The following is a 21,486-nucleotide window of genomic DNA, read 5'->3' as shown; positions in this document are numbered from 1 at the left end:
TCACCCTTAATCCTATTTACATTTTACGTCACGTAAGCTGTTGACCGTGGTAAAGGGATTTAAAAGCATTTACTCAACCAACAACCACGAGAATGAATAAATATGATGATGCTCATGCCTGTGAATTGTTCTATATCAGTGCATATCAGTGGCTCGCCACGGACTTAAGCTAAAACTCCATGTATGCGTTTAGCTCCGGCAAATGCTGCGGTGACCAATCAGGAGCCCGGCGCAAGTCCGGCAGCGGCAACCTCCGGCGTGCCGCACTGTGCCGCACCGCACTGCGTTGAGATCAAAATATTTTAATTTTTCCGCAGTACCGCACGTCATTCGGCTAAAGTCGAGAACCTTCGGGGCCATTCGAAATCTGGCAAAGCTCAAATCATGGCTCAAATAATAGTCAACGCGACGTAGGTTATGTCATATAAAACAGTTTATGAAAACAAACCATCAATAACATCAACAAAAGATTCCACTATGGAATATAATTGTGATGACGTGAATGAACTTGTAATTCATTACGTGAGAAACCGCCCGGAATTATGCGATAGAGTATTCCTTTCTTTTAGGTTATGTAGCTATCGTTTGTATACATTTTTACGACGCATCTTCGATTTCCATACGTGGCGTGGCGCTAAAGTCTGCCGCGTGCATGGAGTCGCCTTCCGCATGCGTTTGCCGGAGCTCAACGCATACATGGAGTCTTAGCTTTAGGCTCGACATCTAGAGGGACTAGTTTGATAAGAATTCACGAGAGGGCGCCAAAAAAGCTGAACTGCTTTCCGGGCAGAGTCTACAAATCTCTGTGATATGAAATCCGTGACTGCGATGTGCGATCAAGGCTGTGTCAGTGGAATTTTGTAGTGATGTGGAACTTTGTTTTAGTGAAAATATGACGAAAATATATTTATTAACGAATATTGTTATAGTATCAGCAATAATTGCTATTTTTGCAATAACACGGTGCGATGGGGTTATTTCGGATAAACGGTTATGTTACGATGAGAAGTGCAATGGTAAATGAAGCCATATTTTATACTTTTATAAGCATTTTATAGTGTACTCATTCCTAAATATTTACAGAACCTGTCTCGTTGGCCCGAACTTTGCTTCGTTACAATGGCATCGAACCGTTGATGCTTTCTTTCCCTCCCAATGTAGAGGTCAGAATCTACAGTAAAGAAGCTGGAAGTCGACTAGACTTGTGGGGTGCCGAGGTACAGTTTTCTATTCTTTCTCTTTATAAACGTTAACGTTGCAAACAGTTTGTTGAAACCATCATACGCTCAATTTGAATGCAACATTTAGCATGTATGTAACATCAAATTTAGTGTTCTTATCAAAACTGCAAAGTGATATCACTTTCTCTTATTCATTCACTTTCTCTATTAAAAAACTTTTGTTACATTTGAAGGTAATCAAGATATCAGATACCCCAATACTGTTGACTGAAGTGAAACATCCATCTTGTAATATCTTTAAAAAAATCATTTCAAAGTACTGCTTTGTTTTAGATACAGATTGCATTAGTTTTAAAGAAATGTATTTGATTGAAATTGAGGATCGTCCTTCATCGTTAAATATAATTTAAGTAAAAACAGTTATCAGAATGTACTGAATGTTGTTCATAAAAAAATTGAAGTGCTTTGTAAAAGTCCTTCAAAACAGTCGTATTCCATATAGTTAGCTGAATAGTCAAAAGTGGTGTATACTGGAAAATATTCCCAGCTAAGTATATTTGAAACCTTTCTCATAAACTATTTTCTGCAGTCCTTATGACAGCTATATTGTATTTGACAGTCTCTCATTGGCTATAAAGAGTGCACTGTTGCAGATTGTAGATTGTGTCTCATTACACTCTAAAAAAAATGCTCAACCATCTTATGGAAATTTCACTGACCAAACATCTGTTAGAGTTAATTTGTAGTGTTTTCAATCTAAGATTCAAGCTGTGCCTTTCTTCTTCAAGTACTGCCTTGTAAATAGCTTAACACACTATTTCAGGTACACGGCAAGCGTGGTTACTTACCAAAACACATGGTAAGGGAACAGAAAATTTTGAAAACCAATTTGACTTATGAAGTGCCTACCGAACTCTTTCAACAAGAAGTTAGTGCAACTGATCAAACTAAAGTAGATGTTCTGCAACAAGAAGTTGGTACCGATAGCCAATCTCAAGGACATGTTCCACAGCAAGAAGTTACTACGACTGATGAAACTAAAGTAGATGTTTCGCAACAACAAGTTAGTATCAATGATCAATTTGAAGGAAATGTTCAACAACAAGAAGTTGGTAGCAATGATCAATTTCAAGGAAATGTTGCACAGCAAGAAATTATTCCGACTGATGAAACTAAACTAGATGTTCCACAACAAGAACTTAGTACCAATGAACAATTTCAAGAATCAGTTTCACAACAAGAAGTTGATACAAATCATGATACCGAAATAAATGTTCCAAGTCAACCAGAAATTCAAAAGGATTCCGAAAAGGTTGATTTTCAAACAAATGGTCCTGCAGATGAATTGCAAGTCTCAAAGAATGTTGAAAATGTAGAAATTGAAGCAAATGGGGCTGTGAATAAATTAGAAACCTCAAATGATGCAGAAGATGTAAAATTTCTGGAAAGTCACGAAGAGTATACTCCCACGGCTGATTTTTCTCAAGCACTTGGAGTAAAAGCTCATCAAGAAAATTCAGAACAAGTGTTACAGGATATACAAAGTGCAACTCCATCGTATGAGGTTATAGATGGAACTAGAATTCCGTTTATAGCTGACCCAGTATTAATCAAACCCAGCTATGTAGCAGATCAAGGACCAATTCTCAGTGTTCATCCAAATCCTTCAATTGGCCATCCTTTGACATCCAGTCTGCCCGATAGCCAAGAAACAGTTGAAGAGCATTCAGGCGTAAACGAAAATCTTGCAACAGAAAATCAAATTGGTGAATCTGGTTCAATGAACGAATTTATACCAACACAGGGAAATGCAGATAATGCTGCAAATCAACTGAATGTCAACAAGGAAAGTAAAGCTGGAGATGGTTCAGAGATAAAATTTCCGACTGATGAAATTTTCAGCGATAATAATGATACACCAAAGAATACTGGGACAATGGAAAATCGTGTTGATAATTCTGAAATGAATGGCAATGAAGGGAAATTACTTCACTCTGATACAGCTGCTGGCAGCTTTGTTAATGATCCACAAGGAAGTAATCCTGGTGCAGAGGAAGATATTCCTGATAATATAGTTAACAATAATTTTACACCAAATGCAGTACCTTCACTGGAAACCGATGAAGGTCTGCATCTTAAAACTATACATCACAGCGATGTGATTGCGCCGGAAGTGAATTTGGAAAGTAGTGGCAGTTATCAAAGAGAAGCAGGATTTCATAACAGCACATCTGACATTGCGGTAGATACAACTGTACTTGATGGAAATTTCTCAGAACAAGATTCTCAAGATTCAAAAGCACAAACGGAATATTTGTTAGACAGAAGTATTAATTTCAACAACCACGAAATGGATGGGCTTGGCAATGTTGGGAAAACAAATTTCGCAGGAAACCCTGAAATTTCACCGAGTAACCAAATAGAAAAACAAGATGATAATCAAGTACCTTTTTACGCAATGAGTGATGTCGAAAATTCCACTAGTCACAATGCTAGTGATGATGAAGTCAAAACTGTAATTGAAGACGATTCACAGAATAATTTACAAGAAGTAGTAACAGAAAGCGCTGATCAAGTGGATGACCGCAACTTTGGCCATCTAGAGGTAGTTACAGAGCCATATTCAAATTTGGAAGAAGAAAAATCAACAACCACCAGAAATCTGTTAATTCTTGAAGATAACTCTCAGCATGCCAATGGTAAGTATTAAAAGATATTATCTATTTCAAAAACTATGCAAATTGTATGTCTAGAACAAATAACTTCAATTGATTGGTAGAGATAAATTTGAAAGTGCTTTCCATTACTTTTCTAATATATTAAAAATAAAATGTGTTTTAGATCAATCAACCATTGGTGGCTTGGACATGAATAAACCTGATACCTTTGCATCTCAAACACCGCAAGAAAACGAACATGAGATATACCATGAAACCGATCTCTTAATAGAATCTACAGAAGAAGGTATTTGGGCACAATTTAGCAAAATTCTACTATTTGCTGGACAGTCCAGTAATGCAGGTGATGAAATTAACATACCTATTCAATTGTGAGCCAATCTATAAAAATATGTAATTTGTGTGTAAATAATATATTTTTTTTCAGTGGCATCACCTGAAGTGTGTGATATTAATTCCAACTGTCCTGATTTAGATAATGATGAATCTTTTTCGAACTCGGTGAGTCATCAACTGTTGATAATACTAATCAGCGTACAGTCTGTCACAAAACAAAGGACAATATTACTGGCAACCTATGCTGTACATTTCATTTATCATCTCATTTTTTATAACTAACTGTCACGTCTTAGAATTAATATGTAAAATTTGATGTGCATATACCGTATTGTTCCAAATATAAGTCAAGGTTTTTTGTTGCTAATATGAACCCCTAAAAATCGTCCTCTACTTATGTTCGAGATTTTTAGGAAATTGAGCTTACAGACTGAAATTGTTTTTTATGAATAGTTTAATCATCAAAATAGACCAATGGAATTTGGGCTGCAATATTTCAATCTACCTAAGTTCTATTGATAAATGTACCTACTTAAAAAAAATTGCAATTCATAAATTCATATGTAAATATACTTCTGTTATATCAATTTTGTCATAAAAGTCCACTTATATTCATCACTTAAAGAAAGGCCTGAAATGCAGACTGAAAACTAGAGGTTGACTATATCTAGGGTCGACTTATATTTGGCACAATTCGCTACTTTCGACCAATTATCTTATAGGGTGTCAGGTTACACTTGATATAAATTTATCCTGAAAGTTATGAGATTTTTTCATATTATCTATACAGTTGCAGAGTAATGTTTCTCTGATTTTGTTTTCATACGCATTCAACAAGGACATGTGTTTTCAGGAACAAGCTGCAGAAGACGAAGATGTGGGATCTGTCTATGATCAACATAATTACTTAGAGACACTTATGTATCTTGGTTTAACAGCTTTCACAACATTGTTATTTTCGCTCGGCTATTATTATATTGAGGTTTGTTTTATCGCGCTCATTAAATTAGTTGATATGTCATATATCTCAATGTAGGAAATTACATTTCCTGATATTTGTAATAAATTAAATATAATTTTATATTCTGTAGAACCAGAGACGTGATAAAGAGCTTGTAGCTAAAATCAATACATTTGAAAAGGAATTGCTAGTCATAACAAAAGAAAACATGATACTGGGTGAAGACTTGAAAACTACCAAAAACAAGGTGAGAAGACAGCATCTCTTGAATAGGTGTTAATTCAATTCAATGTACAGAAAGTAAATTGAACATGATAGAAATGATGCCAAATTCAATGCCGATTTGTATCTCGTTTTTAGTTGAATTCCATCGAAGATGAATCCTTTGGATCTAATGAAATGGTGCTTTCGTTAAAATCAGAGCTGGAAATGGCACAGGTAAATATCAGATGGCACAATTTTCGTAATACTATTCTAACAATTGTTACGAATAACTTGGTTATAGGTCACCAAAGGAGAATTGGAGGACCAAATTATTACATTGGAAAAGGAATTAGAGAGTGCTACAGAAGCAGGTTTGGAACTAGAGCGTATGTTACGCGAGTTTCTAGCATCACAGAGTGATGATAATCCACTGGCTCAATCAGTGGAAGATTTGCAAACTCGGTTAAATGCTCAACAAGCTACAAATGAATCATTGACCAACAGCCTCAATCTCAAATCCCAAGAGGTAATTTGTTTTCTTTATTTTAATTTCCAAATACATTCTTGCTCATGAATAACTATATATTCTTATTGTAATTCAGCTCGAGTTCACCAGACTTGAGGTTTGTCAAATGTAATCTACCTGTAATACCAATATTTTAAAATTCCAAAGCTCGTCAGCAATTTAAGTGTCCATCCAAAATTCACTAAAGTATCCTTATATTTTGTCATATGTTATTGGCTTGGAATTCTAAATCATCGTGATTAGTATAACAGAAATTGCTATAGTCCATATTTAAATAATGCTAAGTATGTGTCCTGCTATTGCTTCACGGTCACGCTTTCTGTTGTTTCGAACTGTGAGAGACGACCTATTTCAAAAATCATTTATAAATAAATTCTGCTCACTTAAACTATGAAATATATGTGGGGTATTCCAAAATCAACTCTACCAGATCTTGATCCTTGTATTATTTTATATTGGGTTCCCCAAAATTTATTGTAGATGTAGTAGGACTTCAAAAACAGCTGTTATTTTTTTTTTAACACTTCTAAGCAATAACCCATGAGCAATGACTAGCAAAAGTCATCAGAAAATACTCTGATTGTAAAATCTGAAAAAATTTCAATGATCATTTCGACACAAGATAAAAAATAAGTAATTACATTAATTTCGAGGTCCTGTACCCACAAATAATTTTGGGAAATGCAACAACAAATGAAGGTCCTGGTTGAGTTGAAATGGAATGCCCCATGTAAATTATATGTAGATTGAAAATGGTAAAGCCCTCAAGCATTTAAAGATATACTTTAAAAATATAAATGATGAAAATCTTCACAGAATGAAGTCCTAACTGCCGAGCTTGCCGTTACTCAAGAGAAGTACCAACAACTTGAGGTAGAAGTTACACAACTCACAGGAGAGTTAAAAGTTCAGAGAAACTTGAAAAAGAATCTTGAAGAAGATTTGACAAATAAAATTATGCAGCTGAATGAGCGAGTTGATAAGGTACAATAATTAAGATCTATTTTAACTTACTGTAATTACCAAACATTACTGCGTTTATCAAATTTTCTCCTCGATATCAACGCAATTGTTCATTAACTTCTTTTCAAAAAATTTTGCTCGCAAAGCTTTCTGAAGAACGAGCCACTTTGATCAATCAGTTGACTTTGAAGGAAGTGGCATTGAATGATCTCGCAGAAGTAATGAAACAAAGTAACGATAAATTGGATTTCAAGAAACTTTATGACATATCCCACATCAAGGCTGATGCACAAGTCATCACTAAAGAGAGAGATGAGCTTAAAATTAAACTAACCGAAGTGGAAGGAGCTCACCAGCTACTGGAGGGTATGTCATTTGTCAGTGTAGTAACATAGTACGTGTTTTTTGCACATATTCTTCATAGGCATACAAGTGATTTCATTACTTGTTCAGCATTGATTTGTAGACGTAGATATGCGTATTTTCATATTTACAGAACACACGAAGCTAATTAAAGAGGAAATTGCTTCAGTTACGGAACAATATGAATTGGCCGAACGTGATAAAATAGAAGCGCAAACCCGACTTGAAGTGCTTTCAAATTACTTTAAAGAAAAAGAAAGTCAATTGCAAAAGTAAGTTGAGGATGTTTTAAGTGACTCCATGTATTTTGGCTTTTGCTTCAATTCACTTTTTTGGAACCGTGATTGATTGTATAAATCTTGAATATGGTTGGTAAATGTACATTTAATTTTCTTTTTTTTTTTTTAATTATTTTTTCAGAGAACTTGGCATGCAGGAAGCAATGTGGGTGCAGAAGCAAGGTGAGGTAACTTCGACTGTTGACAGGATACAAACGATGCAGAATGAAATTCAGAATTATAGGCAACAAATTGAGACCTTGAAGAGGGAAATACTAGATCAAGAACGGGAATATAAGAGTCAGATTTCAGCCTTGGAAACAAAATCGCATGAACAATGGGTAATTTAATGCATGACATTATATCTCTGAAATATTCTAATCATAAGGATCAGTTCTAAAGGATTTTTACCATTATTATTATTATAATTTCTAGGTAATCGCTCGACAAAGTGAACGACGCTTGGAAGAATCGAAGGCTGAAGCCAGCCAATTACGAAATCGACTGACCCTGGTGGAGAAAAGTATAAATGAAGTAGATGCCGATTCAAAATTACATCGTAAGTATATTATTTCTGATGTGAATATCTTTTTCTAGTGGTAATGTTACTTTTCCATCAAATCTTTTACTTAATATTCTGACAACACTTGGATTTTTTATACTCTTACATTACAAGGCGAATCTACACCCTTTGTATTGACAGTTTTACAAATACTTCCGTGATACTAGTCTATCAAATGGTGACCTTCTAATGTAACATTTTGAAACCTGACATCGAAAAGCTTTAAGTCTAATCTAAAAAGTCTTTGAAATATTAGTGACCAACAGATGAAATATTTTGCTAGGTAGTATTTACTTTTATTGAGAATTCAGCTTTTTTCAAATGTATTTGAAAGTCATATAAAAAATTTAAATTTGTGAAATATTGAATATGGTTCCTTCTTAATTTGGAACTATTATAAATAGTAACAAGCATCAGGATCAGGTAAAAGTTGATCGTATTTTATAATGTAAAAGCTTGTCACTGATACACAGGGTACAGCTACATATTATGTTTACCTAATGAAAACTCCCACGCAGGCATGGAGACGAATGGAGAGACAGCATCATCCCCTCAATTATTTTTGGGAGCAGAGACATCAAATTCTCCTGTATTGTTTACTGGTTCCTCAGGTATTCCTCCCCCTATACCCCCATTTCCACCGTACCCTCCGTATCCCGTTATACCGGGACCGCCACATTCTGGAGGGGGACCAATGTACGATATTAGTAGGAGGCCTCCACCATTAGGAGGACGTCTGTCTTCACCACCCCCAATACCTCTTCCTCATCCACCTGGTAGATATGAAGATGCCAGTTCTCCACCACCACCGCTTTCACCTCCGTTACATCCCTCTTACAACCATCGATCACCGCCACCATTTAGCAACGAACATGCCCATATGTATCATCATGGTCCGCCTCCTCCATTTTTGCCACCTTTGGGAACTTTGCATTCATGGGGGGATGATATATTACCACCCACACGAAATCCGGTTTTCCATCCCCATCAACGTGAGCAGCGTGTACGGAACCACAAAGGTTTGTTTCAAAAATCGCATAAAAGCTTTCACACAAAATACTCACATCACCTCACCTCCGGCTTTAGGGAAACTGGAATGATTCTTATTTCAGTCATATTGTAATCGGTTGGATTTTTATATTTGTGCACGCAAGGACGCAAGCGCTTCTCTAAAGTAAGGCAGTTTTGGAGTACAATGGAAGGAAATAATTCAAAATAGAATCTGTGGCAGGTTTATTTTAGATCTTTACTTTATATACTTTTTTTCTAGCAGTTCTTAATTGTGTAATCCAGTTATTGAGCAGAATATATTTATTCATATAGCACCACATCATAGAGTAGAATGCTCAATTACACGTCTTTATCATCGATCTTCAGTTGTGAAACATTAACTACTTTACACATATTGAATCAGTACTATTTTAACAATACAGCTTTTCTTTGTACACTAATGGCACTTACTTATTTAATTTTTCTGTTTTTTTTATTGGCTTTGTGTTTATATGTATACGTATTAGTGGTTAATTGTAAAGCCAACTGCTTACACTTGTCCTAAGGACCACGCATAGCACTTAATGCAAGGCACAGACTCACCTTAGTTTGCTTAACCATCCCATTTCATAATTGGTTTTCAGTAGAGTCAATATTTAAAAATGTTGCCTGAACGGAAAAATCAATACCATTTGTCAAGTAGAATCAATTTTTGACACTTGGTTAAGCTTTCTTGCTTGCAAACTGTTATTTGAAATTCCAAAACATAACGCACTAACTTGATTACTTGATTCACCAGATCCATACCATCACTAATACGCTACCAAGCAAATTAGAATCAAATATATTATATATACGCATGTGCATCTGAATTATTGTTTATGTATAAATTGTTATTTTATTTGTAGGTTCGTTACATTCTTCTGGAGACTCCCTGGACAAATCAAATCATACTGGAAAAGCCTAAGCCTTTTGTCTTATCTGGAACCAGAAATACGTTTAATATTTCATTCCATAGATTTCTTCCCGTTTAATAAAATGATGCTAGTTCAAATTTGAATTATGCATTATCAATACTTTGAAGAACTTATCCGTAATTTGGATGTGGCTATGTTCGAAAATTTTCGTCTGAGTATGATGAAATTCGACTGTAGCAAATTCGTACTTGCTGATGTGTAGATACCAAATCACTTCATGTAAGAGTTTTTGTGGAAATACTAAATAGCTTACACTACATGGTTTCAGAAAATGTTATAGTCGAACGTTTCAAAGGAAAGCAGATATACATATTTATATATATGCGTAGAGATATGAACATTTGTATAAAAATAAAATGTGATTATTGAAATCATGTTGAAAAAAATTTGTAATATTTAGTATAACAATCACACTGTAAAATGTATATTTATGATTTTAAAGAATCAAAATAAATTGTAATTTATTATTATTCGCGAGTTATGGCTTCGAATTTGACTGAAATCCGGGAGAATTATGCTCATAACAAGATCATTTATTAAATGCATTTTTTAAATTTACCGTCAATATTTTACAAATTAACATGTGGATTTAATTTGCCTAGTCGAGTTTAAATCTATAAAAAATAATTTCGTGAAAGTTACTGTTACATCTCTATAAAACTTCAATCTTGATCGTCTATTGCAGAAAAACAAGTTTGTCAATTCCAAGTTTGAGTAAAATAAGTAATAGCTGCTGAGTGAAATTACTACAGTACTGAGGAATGTCATAAAGTGCGTTAACTTTATACATAATGTAGTATTTTAATTTTATTTTTCTATCAACCTTTGCCTAAACGACTTTATACTTTATACAAATATAACCAGCCTATTCATTTGCGTAAACCACAATTTAGTGATACAATAGTATAAGTTGCCAATATCAGAATTGCAGTTACGCAGTTTGCGAAATGATGGCCCACTTCATTCCTTACATTGATATTGTAAAAGCCAAGATCGATTGTGTTGACGTATGAAATTGTACTGCCACTCCTTTAGAATATACATATAAGGCACCCAGTTAGGCAAGAATAGATACTATTTTGTGTGTAATATTTTGTTGCGATTAACTGTTGCTACTTGTTATATCCATAATGGGACACATGACTCGCAAGTAATCGTATACGAATTGTGGTTAAGTGTCAAGGGCAGTCTTATGACTATACCAGTTCACACAATTGATCAAGGCCTCAATAACTTGTATTCCACTGTACACAATGATTAGGTGGAGATGCATAAAAATTCAATTGATGGATTGGCCGTGTTAAGCGACATTGATTCAAAATTAATGTAGATAAATCGATATTGCGAAAATATTTCAGCATTAGAAGCTCGAATATTCTTACTAGGTGATTACGGTAAAACTTTAATATTATCAACTAAACCGTACAAATATAATTTTTCTAAGATAATACAATTCAATTAACTATCATGTGATTATTTAATTGAATATTGTCGTAATTATCACTATGTACGGTATAGTTTGATAATATACATATGAATGCAAATACTCTGTTATATTTATAAAATATTAAAAATAGCTAATTTCCCGTAATCGGAACAGTTGTGAATATACAATTTCGATGCTTATGGTACAATATCCACACTGAACCTACTTTATAAAAAAAAAAAGTTATTCCCGCGTCAGTTAAACAGATATTTTTTTTAATAAGTTCTTAATACAAGTAAATGGTCAAATAATATACATAATTATAATAGTATATCGTTTTGACGGATTTTTGCCCTATGCTACAAAGACAACGAAGAATATAAAGAAGAATATAAGAACAGCAAAAATTTTTATCATCAGCCACCGATTGTTCGTGACTGATTGGAAGTATTTTAAAATTTCACCATGCGCAGCCTCTACGTTTAACTCGGTATCTTGTATGTTGCTGTCTATCCTGAAATTGAACAAACAAAATATCGTAAGATTACAATAATGAAAAATTCGTAGGAATAATGTTCAACTCTAGCGCTATCATACCTTTCAACCATTTCTTCCTGTTCTTTGACCATGTGAGCCAGTTGTTGAAAGATTCCTCCAAGTTCAACAATTGTAGATTCAATATTCTGCATAGCATCTGATCTCGACTGTACATAAGTATCCTGACGAACAAATTCAATTTGAGTATGTCTGTTATTCTAATTACTGATAAGAAGCTCAATTGATTACTCACTGTTTCGTCGTAGAGGACTGCTTGACGCTGCATTACTTGCTGTCCCATTGCGGGTTCCAAATCGATGCTAACAGAGGAAGAATTTGCTTGTTCTTGAAGAAGCAAGGAACCTTGACGCCCTGATACTGCACTAGGAGGTAACGACGAAGATACCGATCCTTGTGTAAACTGTTCCCTTCGGCATTGTTGTTGTTTCAAGTTCTACACAAGTTTGTTTCAAGTTAGTGGAAAACTATTATTATGTTTTCATGTATACATGGCTGGTAGTTATTGAATTATATCAGTAAAATCAGAATGTAATATTTTAACTACACAAATGTAATAAGCAGAAATGATAGGAGGCTCAAATGCATTTTATATTCAAAGTTACAGCATAGAATAAAAAAAAAAGAAGATAAACCATTAAACTAAGAAGTTGAAATAATCAGAGTTTGGACATCCATAATCTAGATATGAAGTTTTATCCATTTGTTTGAAACTATGAAGTCTATAACGGCATTTATAGCATGTTATACTTACTTCTGTCCTCACTTCAAGAACGTTTTTGAAGTGATTAGACATGTTGGCTAATTTTGATTGCAGAGCGACGACTACAGAAGAGGAGTGAGAGGCAAGGTGATGACCACGTGTCGTCCCAAGACTCTCCCGCTGTTGTCTACCTACTTCTTGCAATTTTGCTATTTGCTGATTCAAACTATTCAAATCCCCTTTTATGATGTAAGTCAATTCTTGGATTTCTGATGGTCTATCGTCAAACAACGATTTCTTCTTTGCCACTACAATAACAAGAAACATCATGAACGTTGTAGATGAATATTGAATTATTTTTAAACCTTACAACATACAAGGAAAAAGTCATTGAAACAAATTTCAGTTTTTTCTTTGCAGTAAAATTCTTAAACTCGTGTCATTTCATTTAAATTTTCAATAACTGTTTGCAGCTACTTAAAATTTCAAGGATAGCTAGGATTTAGAAGATTGTTTTCATTCGTGTGAAAAGTGAAAGTAACAAATATACCAATGAACTATTGAATATTAATTGAACATCATCTTACGCAACGCAAGTTTTTCCAGTTTGGTGTAAGTGCTAGCGATATTCTTTCCAATATTCTTAGCAATCATCATAAAATTGGAATAACTCTGTATTTGACGAGCCTGTCTAGGATCTCTCATAACAGCGGCTCGCGCCACTGTCCTTCCCTGCATCGTGCGAATCGCATTCGCAAACTCTTTGGTCCTGTCTCGCGAAGTCATTGTCACTAAGTTAGCTTCTTGCTGTTTATTGTTGATATCTAGTTGTTGAGAAACAACTCTATCATTGTAGTATTGATGTCCAAAATCACGATTTTGATATGCACTGTTGGAGGTTGTGATCATTGGATCAATTTCGTGTTCGGAGCCACCTCGTCGTCTACGCGCTGGCATTGCATCCTCAACTTTCAACAAATATACTATGTATTATCACAGGCAACACTTCACGCGATTAACTACGTCAAGTATAATATAATATAATTTTCATCCAACAGATTGGAAATTGCTGAACCACATGACAGCTCACAGCTTTGAGCCACGGGCAATGTTCACGCTCATTAAAGATGATACGCGTTAGCCTGTCACATCAGGCTATCTTACTTTTAATTCCACGGCTTGAGGAGACTAGGATGTTTTGGTGTTCCCAAAGCAACAGTGTCGAACTGTCGCGGCTGAAATCAGCATGTATATTACACGTTATGATACGTTACTTAAGTCGCGTGTTACACACATAGCTTAATGACGACTTACCCGGATAGCTCATGATTTGCAGTGTTTATTTTTATAATCGTTACTTCAACTGTTTGAAGCTGCTCGATACTGTTCTACAAGTCCTATGGTTTCATCTCTTTCTTTTAACCCAAATGAGAGAAAGACAGGAAAAATTCGAATCCTTTTCGTTCGAAAGATTTTCGAACACATCCACCAGTCTACCTTACTAAGCGCTACGTCACTTAAAGTAAAATCAAGCAAATGGCGCAGCAAGACGGGGCTCAGCGGAGTATTGCTTCGTGATGGAAATGGAAGTGGAAAAAATAGAAACAGCCGAATGTGTTTCGCAAGTTCAGTTAGCTTCTATCCAGGAGTGTCGTATTTGTTTAAAAAATTGCAACCAGTTTTGGGAATTATTCCAAAATGATGAGGATATTCCAAGAAAAATCATGGCGTTTGCAGCTATACAGGTTAGTTTTTGGGCATTTTCAACCGTATCATCACTGTTATATTACGATCATCAACATGTTTTATTTTTCCAATTCATATTTGCCGTCAGAACTAATTTTCGATCAGTTGGTAACAATAAACGTCGCTTATTCAACCACCCAGACTGCATTTGAAATATAAACAATTCTTTGTATTTTGTTTGTTACACTACTACTATCATTACTTCACACTCCTTAACAATTCAATTTACAAATTATTGGCAATGTATTTTTAAACATTTTTACAGGTAGAACACGGCGACGGTCTCCCAAGTGTTATTTGTTTTTCATGTCGTCAGCTATTGGATATGTCATATGATTTCAAATGTCAGGTTGAAAAATCTGATGCTGCTTTACGTAAAATATTGCTATCGAATTTAAAAGTAAACGGAGATGCAGCTAAGGAGTTATTATCACAATCGATCAATGATGTTATCACGGAAGCCATTGCTGACGAAATTCCTAATCAGCAAACAGGAATAAAGGAATTGGAAATGCAGAGTGTATCAAAATCACAAGCTGCACAAGAGATGAAGCGTGTAGTATTGACTAATTTTGATGATAAACAAAGTACAGTAGCTTTTGAAATCAGTGAGGAGTGCATGAGTGGTAACGAGTCCTCACAAGAGGAGGAAATGCAGGACAAAAGCCTGAGCGATGAATCAATTGATAAGCAAATAGAGAAAGATGACGATTTCAGCCAGCGCGAGATAATATCTGCTTTGGAGAGTACAGAGATATTGCTGGATGACCAGGGTGTTACAGTAGGTAAATTAATTGATTCGACAGATCAAAATACTGAACCAGAACCCATTAAACAAGAGGATATGCCATTGTCAGAGGAATGTGAATTGTTAGAAGGAGAGAGGAACAATCAGGATGAAATTATTTTTCATGATGATCTCAAGTTTGAATTAAAAAATAGTTTACTTTCTGAAGGGGAAGACGAAGCTGATGTTTCGTCTGAATCGGGTAAATTAAAACCCAACAATTGTCAAATTTTTAATGAAGAAATGAATGATAGTGACGAAGAGAAACCATTGATCACGAGAACCAGCAGACGAAAATGTCCTCACTGTATCAAGAGCTTTGCCACAAATCTAGCTTTGCAACGACACATGACCATTCACAAGCACAAAACTAAATTGAGATATGTTTGCTACTTGTGTGACAAACAATTTTCTACTGTTGCAAAGTTGAAGAATCATGTGTCAGATAATCATGATTCTTTGAAAAATGATAACAGAGTTGATATTGATAATAACTGTGGTGCAATAGATACTGATAGAAAAGGGGAAAAGTTAGAGAAAGACATTGACATTTCGATATACAAACAGAAAACAGATAAAAAAAATTATAAAATGAAATGCAAAGTCTGTGCGAAACAGTTCACCTATCAAAAATCATTTCTTTCCCACATTAAGACTCACCCTGAATATGAAAAATGTGAAAATTCAGATAATCATTCCATGCCGCTGACAACGATAGAAGAATCGCTGGAGCATCAAACTGATTCGTCTCATTCCAAAATAAACGAATCCGACGACGACGATTTACCTCTCGAAGGTTTACAGTGCACTCAATGTGGTAAACTTTTTGCAACAAAAGGAAACCTGAAAAGGCATGTATCAACCCACAGTGGTCTTAGATTCAATTGTTCAACATGTGGAAAGGAATTCTCTAGATTAGATAAACTCAAAGATCATGAGCAGTCAAAACACAAAGCAGAAATATTTGGGGCATCTGATGATGAAGATGAGGATACAGATAACGAAAGTAGACCAAATGAAGGTGCCGAATCCAAAAGGAAGGTGAGATATTCTTTGCACTTAGTATTGCGAATTCATAAATTTTAGTTGTCCGATAGTTTTTACAATTTTGCAAAAGTAAAACTTGTTGATTCAAATTTTATTCAATTATATGAATCTTGTCTATATTTGAAAAATAACTGACTGATTGATTTGATAGGAAAAAAAGTGCAGACCTCATCAATGCGCTATGTGTCCAAAGGCATTTGCGCAGGCGCAATCATTGGCCAACCATATGGAACGACACAAACGCATCAAAGAGCCGCAAAAACGTTTCCTTTGTGAAGTATGCAGTAAGTGCTTTGCACAAAGTGGATCGCTAGTAGCCCATATGAGAACTCATACAGGAATTAAGCCATACGTTTGCAATGTTTGCAGTAGAGCATTTACAAAGAGTACATATTTGCAGTTGCATCTCCGCACACATAGTGGTGAAAAACCATACATATGTCAGTATTGCAGTAGAGCATTTGCTAGAGCTAATACGTTAGCTAGACATATAACGATGCATACAGGAGAAGCGAAATATCATTGTCAAATATGCATGAAATCATTCAGACGATTGACTTCCCTAAATGAACATACTTATACTCATACTGGCCAGAGACCATATGCATGTAAAATATGTTCTAAGCGCTATAATAATGCTGGCTCTTTATATGCTCATACAAAAAAATGCAGAGCGCAACAATTATCAGGATCAGCATCCACCTATACAGTTGCGGTTGATAATGCCAATCAAAATGACGTTTCCACAGTACCACAAATGTTGATTTACTCCCAAAGAAAAATTGTCCCCAGTGAACCTCAGGCTGCACAACCTCCAACGCCACAGTATTTGGTCACGACTGTTCAGAGTCAAAAAACTCTTCCAACCCATATCAGTCAGTCCTTTTCAGTTGGGGACCCTCATTTTTATGCAATAGATGGAAAGCAATTGAAAAATCCTTATTATACAATTTATCCCAATATGTAACATAGTACGGATTATCAATTTGGTAAGGTCTTTTTATCACTGAATGCTTTATTTTCCTATAGAATTCTATAGAATCGTTTCATTATACAAAGAAGGAAAAAAGCTAATCAATGTAAATATATTTTGATGTACTCTTTATACTCTGTGAGGAATCATTTTACTTGCAATCATGTAAAAAAAGTGTTTACCTCCGTTTCTCATCATTTTAGAATTACTTCACTTAACGGTACCAGTTTTTGAACGGACAGATATGATTAATATAGGCATTATTGGTATTCTAAGAGCGCCCATGTGTATCAGTCAGAAGTGGAATAATCAATATCCAAATAGATGACGGTTAAATCCAATATAAAATGTATATAGTGTAAGCAGAGCTGAAATTCGTGCAGACTATCTGTCGTAGTACGAAGCTGCATGGTTATCAAATACTTCATCCATGTAGCATATTTGCATAAAAGTAAATTTATATTACTACCGACACACAACATTATTTTATAATAAAGTTTTTATAAAATTATAACCTACTTTTTAAAATATGTTTTTAAGTTAGATATATTATAAAATGATTTTTTTTGTATTGTATTATATTCTTTATCTATAATCTGTCACATATCCCGTTCAATTCAGTAAACATCAGCTCGCGTCGTGTTTAACTACTGTGCACAGTTCGCTCCGAGCGATCAAACTCGCGCGACGAGCGAATTTTGCGTAGCGTCACTCGCTTTCCGGCAGCGAAACGTGAATAAAGTGGTAGGCACGAAGTGGTAGGAGTAAGTTATGCATTCGTGCAAATTGAGTTAAGGGTTACGTGTCTGAATATTTTGCTACGTTCGTAGTTCAGTGAACATGGTCAAATTTAAAAAGTGTGACTTGAACTTTAGATCTGGACAGATGGTCCGAGAATCATATTTAAAGTATGAACCAACCGAGAGGAGATAAGATTATTTATTTAATAATTATTAGCTGATTAACTATTTTTGTCTGCTAACATGCAGTGGATGAATATAGAAATCAACAGAAACATCGGACTACAAATTTTTGATGTACACACTGCCGTCGTCTACCGAACTGATTGGATTTTCCTTCATTGCTTTTTCTACAGTTTCATCGATCACGTTTTTTTACGCATCGATTAACCACGCAAATCGCTTGCGCCGTTTACGTGTCGGTTTTGCCAATACTGTGTAAAAGCACACACGAAAACTGCTATTACATTTCACTATTATGCGCTTAAGTTTTTCTGCTTTTCGATTAGCCCAAGATGAGAGAAATTCGGACTGAATATTCATGACTAAAAAAAAAAGACTGGACCTTATACAAAGATCACAATCGAAAATATAAGCGAAGAATACACTACATTTCTTTATTCCAAGAGCCTTCACCCAATGAAATCTTCAGTTTTGACCATACCTTTTGCGCGTTGACTTGATACTTCTCGGTTCTGACAAAAATGCGCGGCAATAATCACGGACTGTATAGTATGAAACCTTTTCTCAAGTTTCATTCAATATTGTTGATGATGGTGTACAAAACATTTTTATACTAATCGTATTATTTTTTATTCCACAAGCCTTACTGAAGGCTATTTAAGCAAATGTTTTGTCGGGTTTGCAATTTTTTTCTATACAGAATATACATGTATACATTTCTTATCATACTTATCATATTTTTGTCTGTTTTAACTAATTATCTTTTGGCCCATCTCACAATCAGCTAATTACTCTTTCGTTTGTTTCAGCTAATTATAGCTTTATCTATTTCAACTCACAACTTTTCACCCGCAAATTATTTACCCAATCTTTACTTACAGAACCAAAAGAAATAATTAATGATGAATCCTAAACAATACATTCAAATTTAATTTGAAAGTTTACTAGCGATTACGTGACAAATTTTCGATTTCAAATCAGCGCCTCGTAGTGGCGATTTTTGGTAAGTAGACGGCTCAAAGTTCAGATTCCAAACTCTGTCAGCATTAGCTGGCATTAGCGCTGCTGTCTGCTGGTCCTCTCTTATTGTTTTATAATCCGTGTTTACTGACGCTGAGTGAATCAGAGGTTAGAATCTCAAACCTAGTTTGTGTAGTGTTCTAGACGTCAACCAAATACGACAAAAGCAATAATCAAATGGAAAATTGACAGCTATTACGATTTCTCGTAGTCTTTCCGCGTAGCTAAACAACTATCAACGCAACGGTTGAAAACCGCACGAACAAGCGTTTGTTTCATATCCAACTAATGCTTCAAACAACAATCCGGCCTCTATATTAAAAGCAAGAATTGTTAAAATACCGCATTAATCACAGTATAGACACAGAAACTTAGTGGCTAAAGTTAATTAAAGTCGATAAAATGGCATTACGAACGTATGGCGATAAGCCCATAAGTTTTCAAGTTGAAGAAAATGGAGAATATTATTGCATCGGTTCAGAAGTCGGTAATTATTTGCGTCTCTTTCGTGGTTCTTTGTACAAAAGATACCCTGGCATGTTCAGAAGATCTATAACCAATGACGAAAGAAAAAAACTTGTGGAACTTGGTCTTAGTCAACATGTTCTCGCCTCCAGCGTGTCTTTGTTACGTGCCAGTGAAGTTGAAGACATTATAGAAGGCAATGATGATAAATACAAGGCTGTTTCGGTCCATTCAACCGAACCACCTGCTCCTAGGGAAGGAAAATCTAAAAAATCTATGTCCTGGGTTCCAAGTTTACCAAACAGCTCGCATCTCGATGCTGTACCGCAAGCTACGCCCATTAATCGCAATAGAGTTCATACTAAAAAAGTCAGAACTTTTCCTCTATGGTAAGAACATTTATGATTTTTCTTTCTCATACACTACTGAACAAGAAAGTTGTATATCATTTTTTATCTTATCTCATCTTCATGCAGCTTCGATGATACAGATCCATCTGCAAATTTAGAAAATGCTGCTCAACAAGAAATGCTTGTCCCAATACGTTTGGACATGGAAATTGAAGGGCAAAAACTTAGAGATACTTTTACATGGAACAAGAATGGTAATGTGATTAGTTGTAGCAAGTTTCACATAGATCATAAAATTTAACTAATTTTCATCCTATTTTGACCAACGAAACTGTTGCCTTTTACAGAAAGCCTTATAACACCAGAACAGTTTGCAGAAGTCTTGTGTGATGACTTGGATCTGAATCCGTTAACATTTGTCCCTGCTATCGCACAAGCAATTAGACAACAAATTGAAGCATTCCCTCAAGAGACTATCTTGGAAGATCAATGTGATCAGAGAGTCATTATTAAGTTAAATATCCACGTTGGAAATACGTCATTGGTAGATCAAGTTGAATGGGATATGTCTGAGAAAGAGAATAATCCAGAAAAATTTGCAATGAAGCTTTGCGCAGAGTTGGGGCTCGGAGGAGAATTTGTCACCGCCATTGCTTATAGGTGAAAATTTAACAAACTTTGAATTGATGTGAAATTCAATTTCAAGCTTACTATATTGTTTTGGTGTGTTATATCATAAATATAAATTTTTATTCTATGACGAAAAATCAAAACTTGTAGCGTCAGAGGTCAGTTGTCATGGCATCAAAGAACATACGCATTTTCTGAAGCACCACTGCCAACTGTTGAAGTACCATTTAGACCTCCTTCAGAAGCCGACCAATGGGCTCCTTTCCTCGAGACCTTGACTGACGCAGAAATGGAAAAGAAGATACGAGATCAAGACAGAAACACTCGGTAAGATAGAAATTAATTAATTAGCATTTTTGTACGTTTCTTTTTTTGAAATGTTCATCTAATCCAAAAGCTATTTTATAAAAAATTTGGAACCAATAACTATTTATGTTACAGACGAATGCGGAGATTGGCTAATACTACACCAGGGTGGTAAAACTAAAAGATGAATATAATCGATTGCATTTGAACTTGAATAACCAGTGCAGCAAGTCATGCTGCAGTTCGTTCAGTATTTAAATGTTGTGTGACAACGGTATTTAACGTGATTACGTGTCATCAATAGTCTTGCTACTAATGTGATCGAATGAATATGCCTAATAAATGTCATTACAGTACAGCGTGAAATAATATCTTATTCTTGTCGTATCTATTATTAACTTATACTATAAAATTGTAATACAGCTCGTGGGCAATACAATTATCTATAGATAGGACAGAGTGTAATAAATTGTGAACCAATGACTGTTATTTATCTAAAATTCATATGCCAGATTATGCATTATCAGATAGTAGCT

General features: G+C 35.0%; 4 protein-coding genes across 8 annotated transcripts; 3 read left to right on the top strand and 1 right to left on the bottom strand.

Annotated features, from left to right (window-relative positions):
- The first annotated feature begins 784 nt into the window (after positions 1–784).
- On the top strand, positions 785–11,670 carry LOC124177108 (transport and Golgi organization protein 1). Of its 5 annotated transcripts, XM_046559128.1 has the most exons (18): positions 796–1,016; positions 1,084–1,217; positions 2,005–3,880; positions 4,023–4,202; positions 4,287–4,360; positions 5,049–5,177; positions 5,287–5,403; positions 5,517–5,594; positions 5,662–5,886; positions 5,963–5,983; positions 6,703–6,870; positions 6,996–7,215; positions 7,346–7,484; positions 7,633–7,831; positions 7,926–8,049; positions 8,571–9,071; positions 9,207–9,279; positions 9,951–11,670. In XM_046559128.1, the coding sequence occupies exons 1-17, from the start codon at positions 893–895 to the stop codon at positions 9,269–9,271; spliced, it is 4,374 nt and encodes a 1,457-aa protein (XP_046415084.1). In that variant the 5' UTR covers positions 796–892; the 3' UTR covers positions 9,272–9,279; positions 9,951–11,670. The 5 variants fall into 5 exon arrangements, with proteins under 5 accessions (XP_046415083.1, XP_046415084.1, XP_046415080.1 ...); XM_046559127.1 differs by lacking the exon at positions 8,571–9,071 and having other exon boundaries at positions 785–1,016; positions 7,322–7,484; XM_046559124.1 differs by lacking the exon at positions 9,207–9,279 and having other exon boundaries at positions 798–1,016; positions 7,322–7,484.
- On the bottom strand, positions 8,975–14,139 carry LOC124177112 (syntaxin-5). The gene is made up of 6 exons (XM_046559134.1): positions 14,018–14,139; positions 13,291–13,938; positions 12,755–13,011; positions 12,236–12,436; positions 12,043–12,164; positions 8,975–11,959 (listed from the first exon to the last, which is right to left on the bottom strand). The coding sequence occupies exons 2-6, from the start codon at positions 13,658–13,660 to the stop codon at positions 11,800–11,802; spliced, it is 1,110 nt and encodes a 369-aa protein (XP_046415090.1). The 5' UTR covers positions 13,661–13,938; positions 14,018–14,139; the 3' UTR covers positions 8,975–11,799.
- Positions 14,140–14,171: 32 nt separating this feature from the next.
- LOC124177110 (zinc finger protein 492-like) lies at positions 14,172–17,770 on the top strand. The gene is made up of 3 exons (XM_046559131.1): positions 14,172–14,448; positions 14,715–16,277; positions 16,435–17,770. The coding sequence occupies exons 1-3, from the start codon at positions 14,281–14,283 to the stop codon at positions 17,248–17,250; spliced, it is 2,547 nt and encodes an 848-aa protein (XP_046415087.1). The 5' UTR covers positions 14,172–14,280; the 3' UTR covers positions 17,251–17,770.
- Positions 17,771–19,251: 1,481 nt separating this feature from the next.
- Positions 19,252–21,308, top strand: LOC124177113 (SWI/SNF-related matrix-associated actin-dependent regulator of chromatin subfamily B member 1). Its single transcript, XM_046559135.1, has 5 exons — positions 19,252–20,053; positions 20,141–20,268; positions 20,362–20,674; positions 20,795–20,971; positions 21,086–21,308. Exons 1-5 carry the CDS (start codon positions 19,602–19,604, stop codon positions 21,123–21,125), a joined length of 1,110 nt encoding a protein of 369 aa, XP_046415091.1. The 5' UTR covers positions 19,252–19,601; the 3' UTR covers positions 21,126–21,308.
- Positions 21,309–21,486: the final 178 nt, after the last annotated feature.

Source organism: Neodiprion fabricii, chromosome 3 (assembly GCF_021155785.1).
Source record: "Neodiprion fabricii isolate iyNeoFabr1 chromosome 3, iyNeoFabr1.1, whole genome shotgun sequence".
NCBI lineage: Eukaryota > Metazoa > Arthropoda > Insecta > Hymenoptera > Diprionidae > Neodiprion > Neodiprion fabricii.
This window is presented reverse-complemented; position numbering and strand designations above follow the sequence as displayed.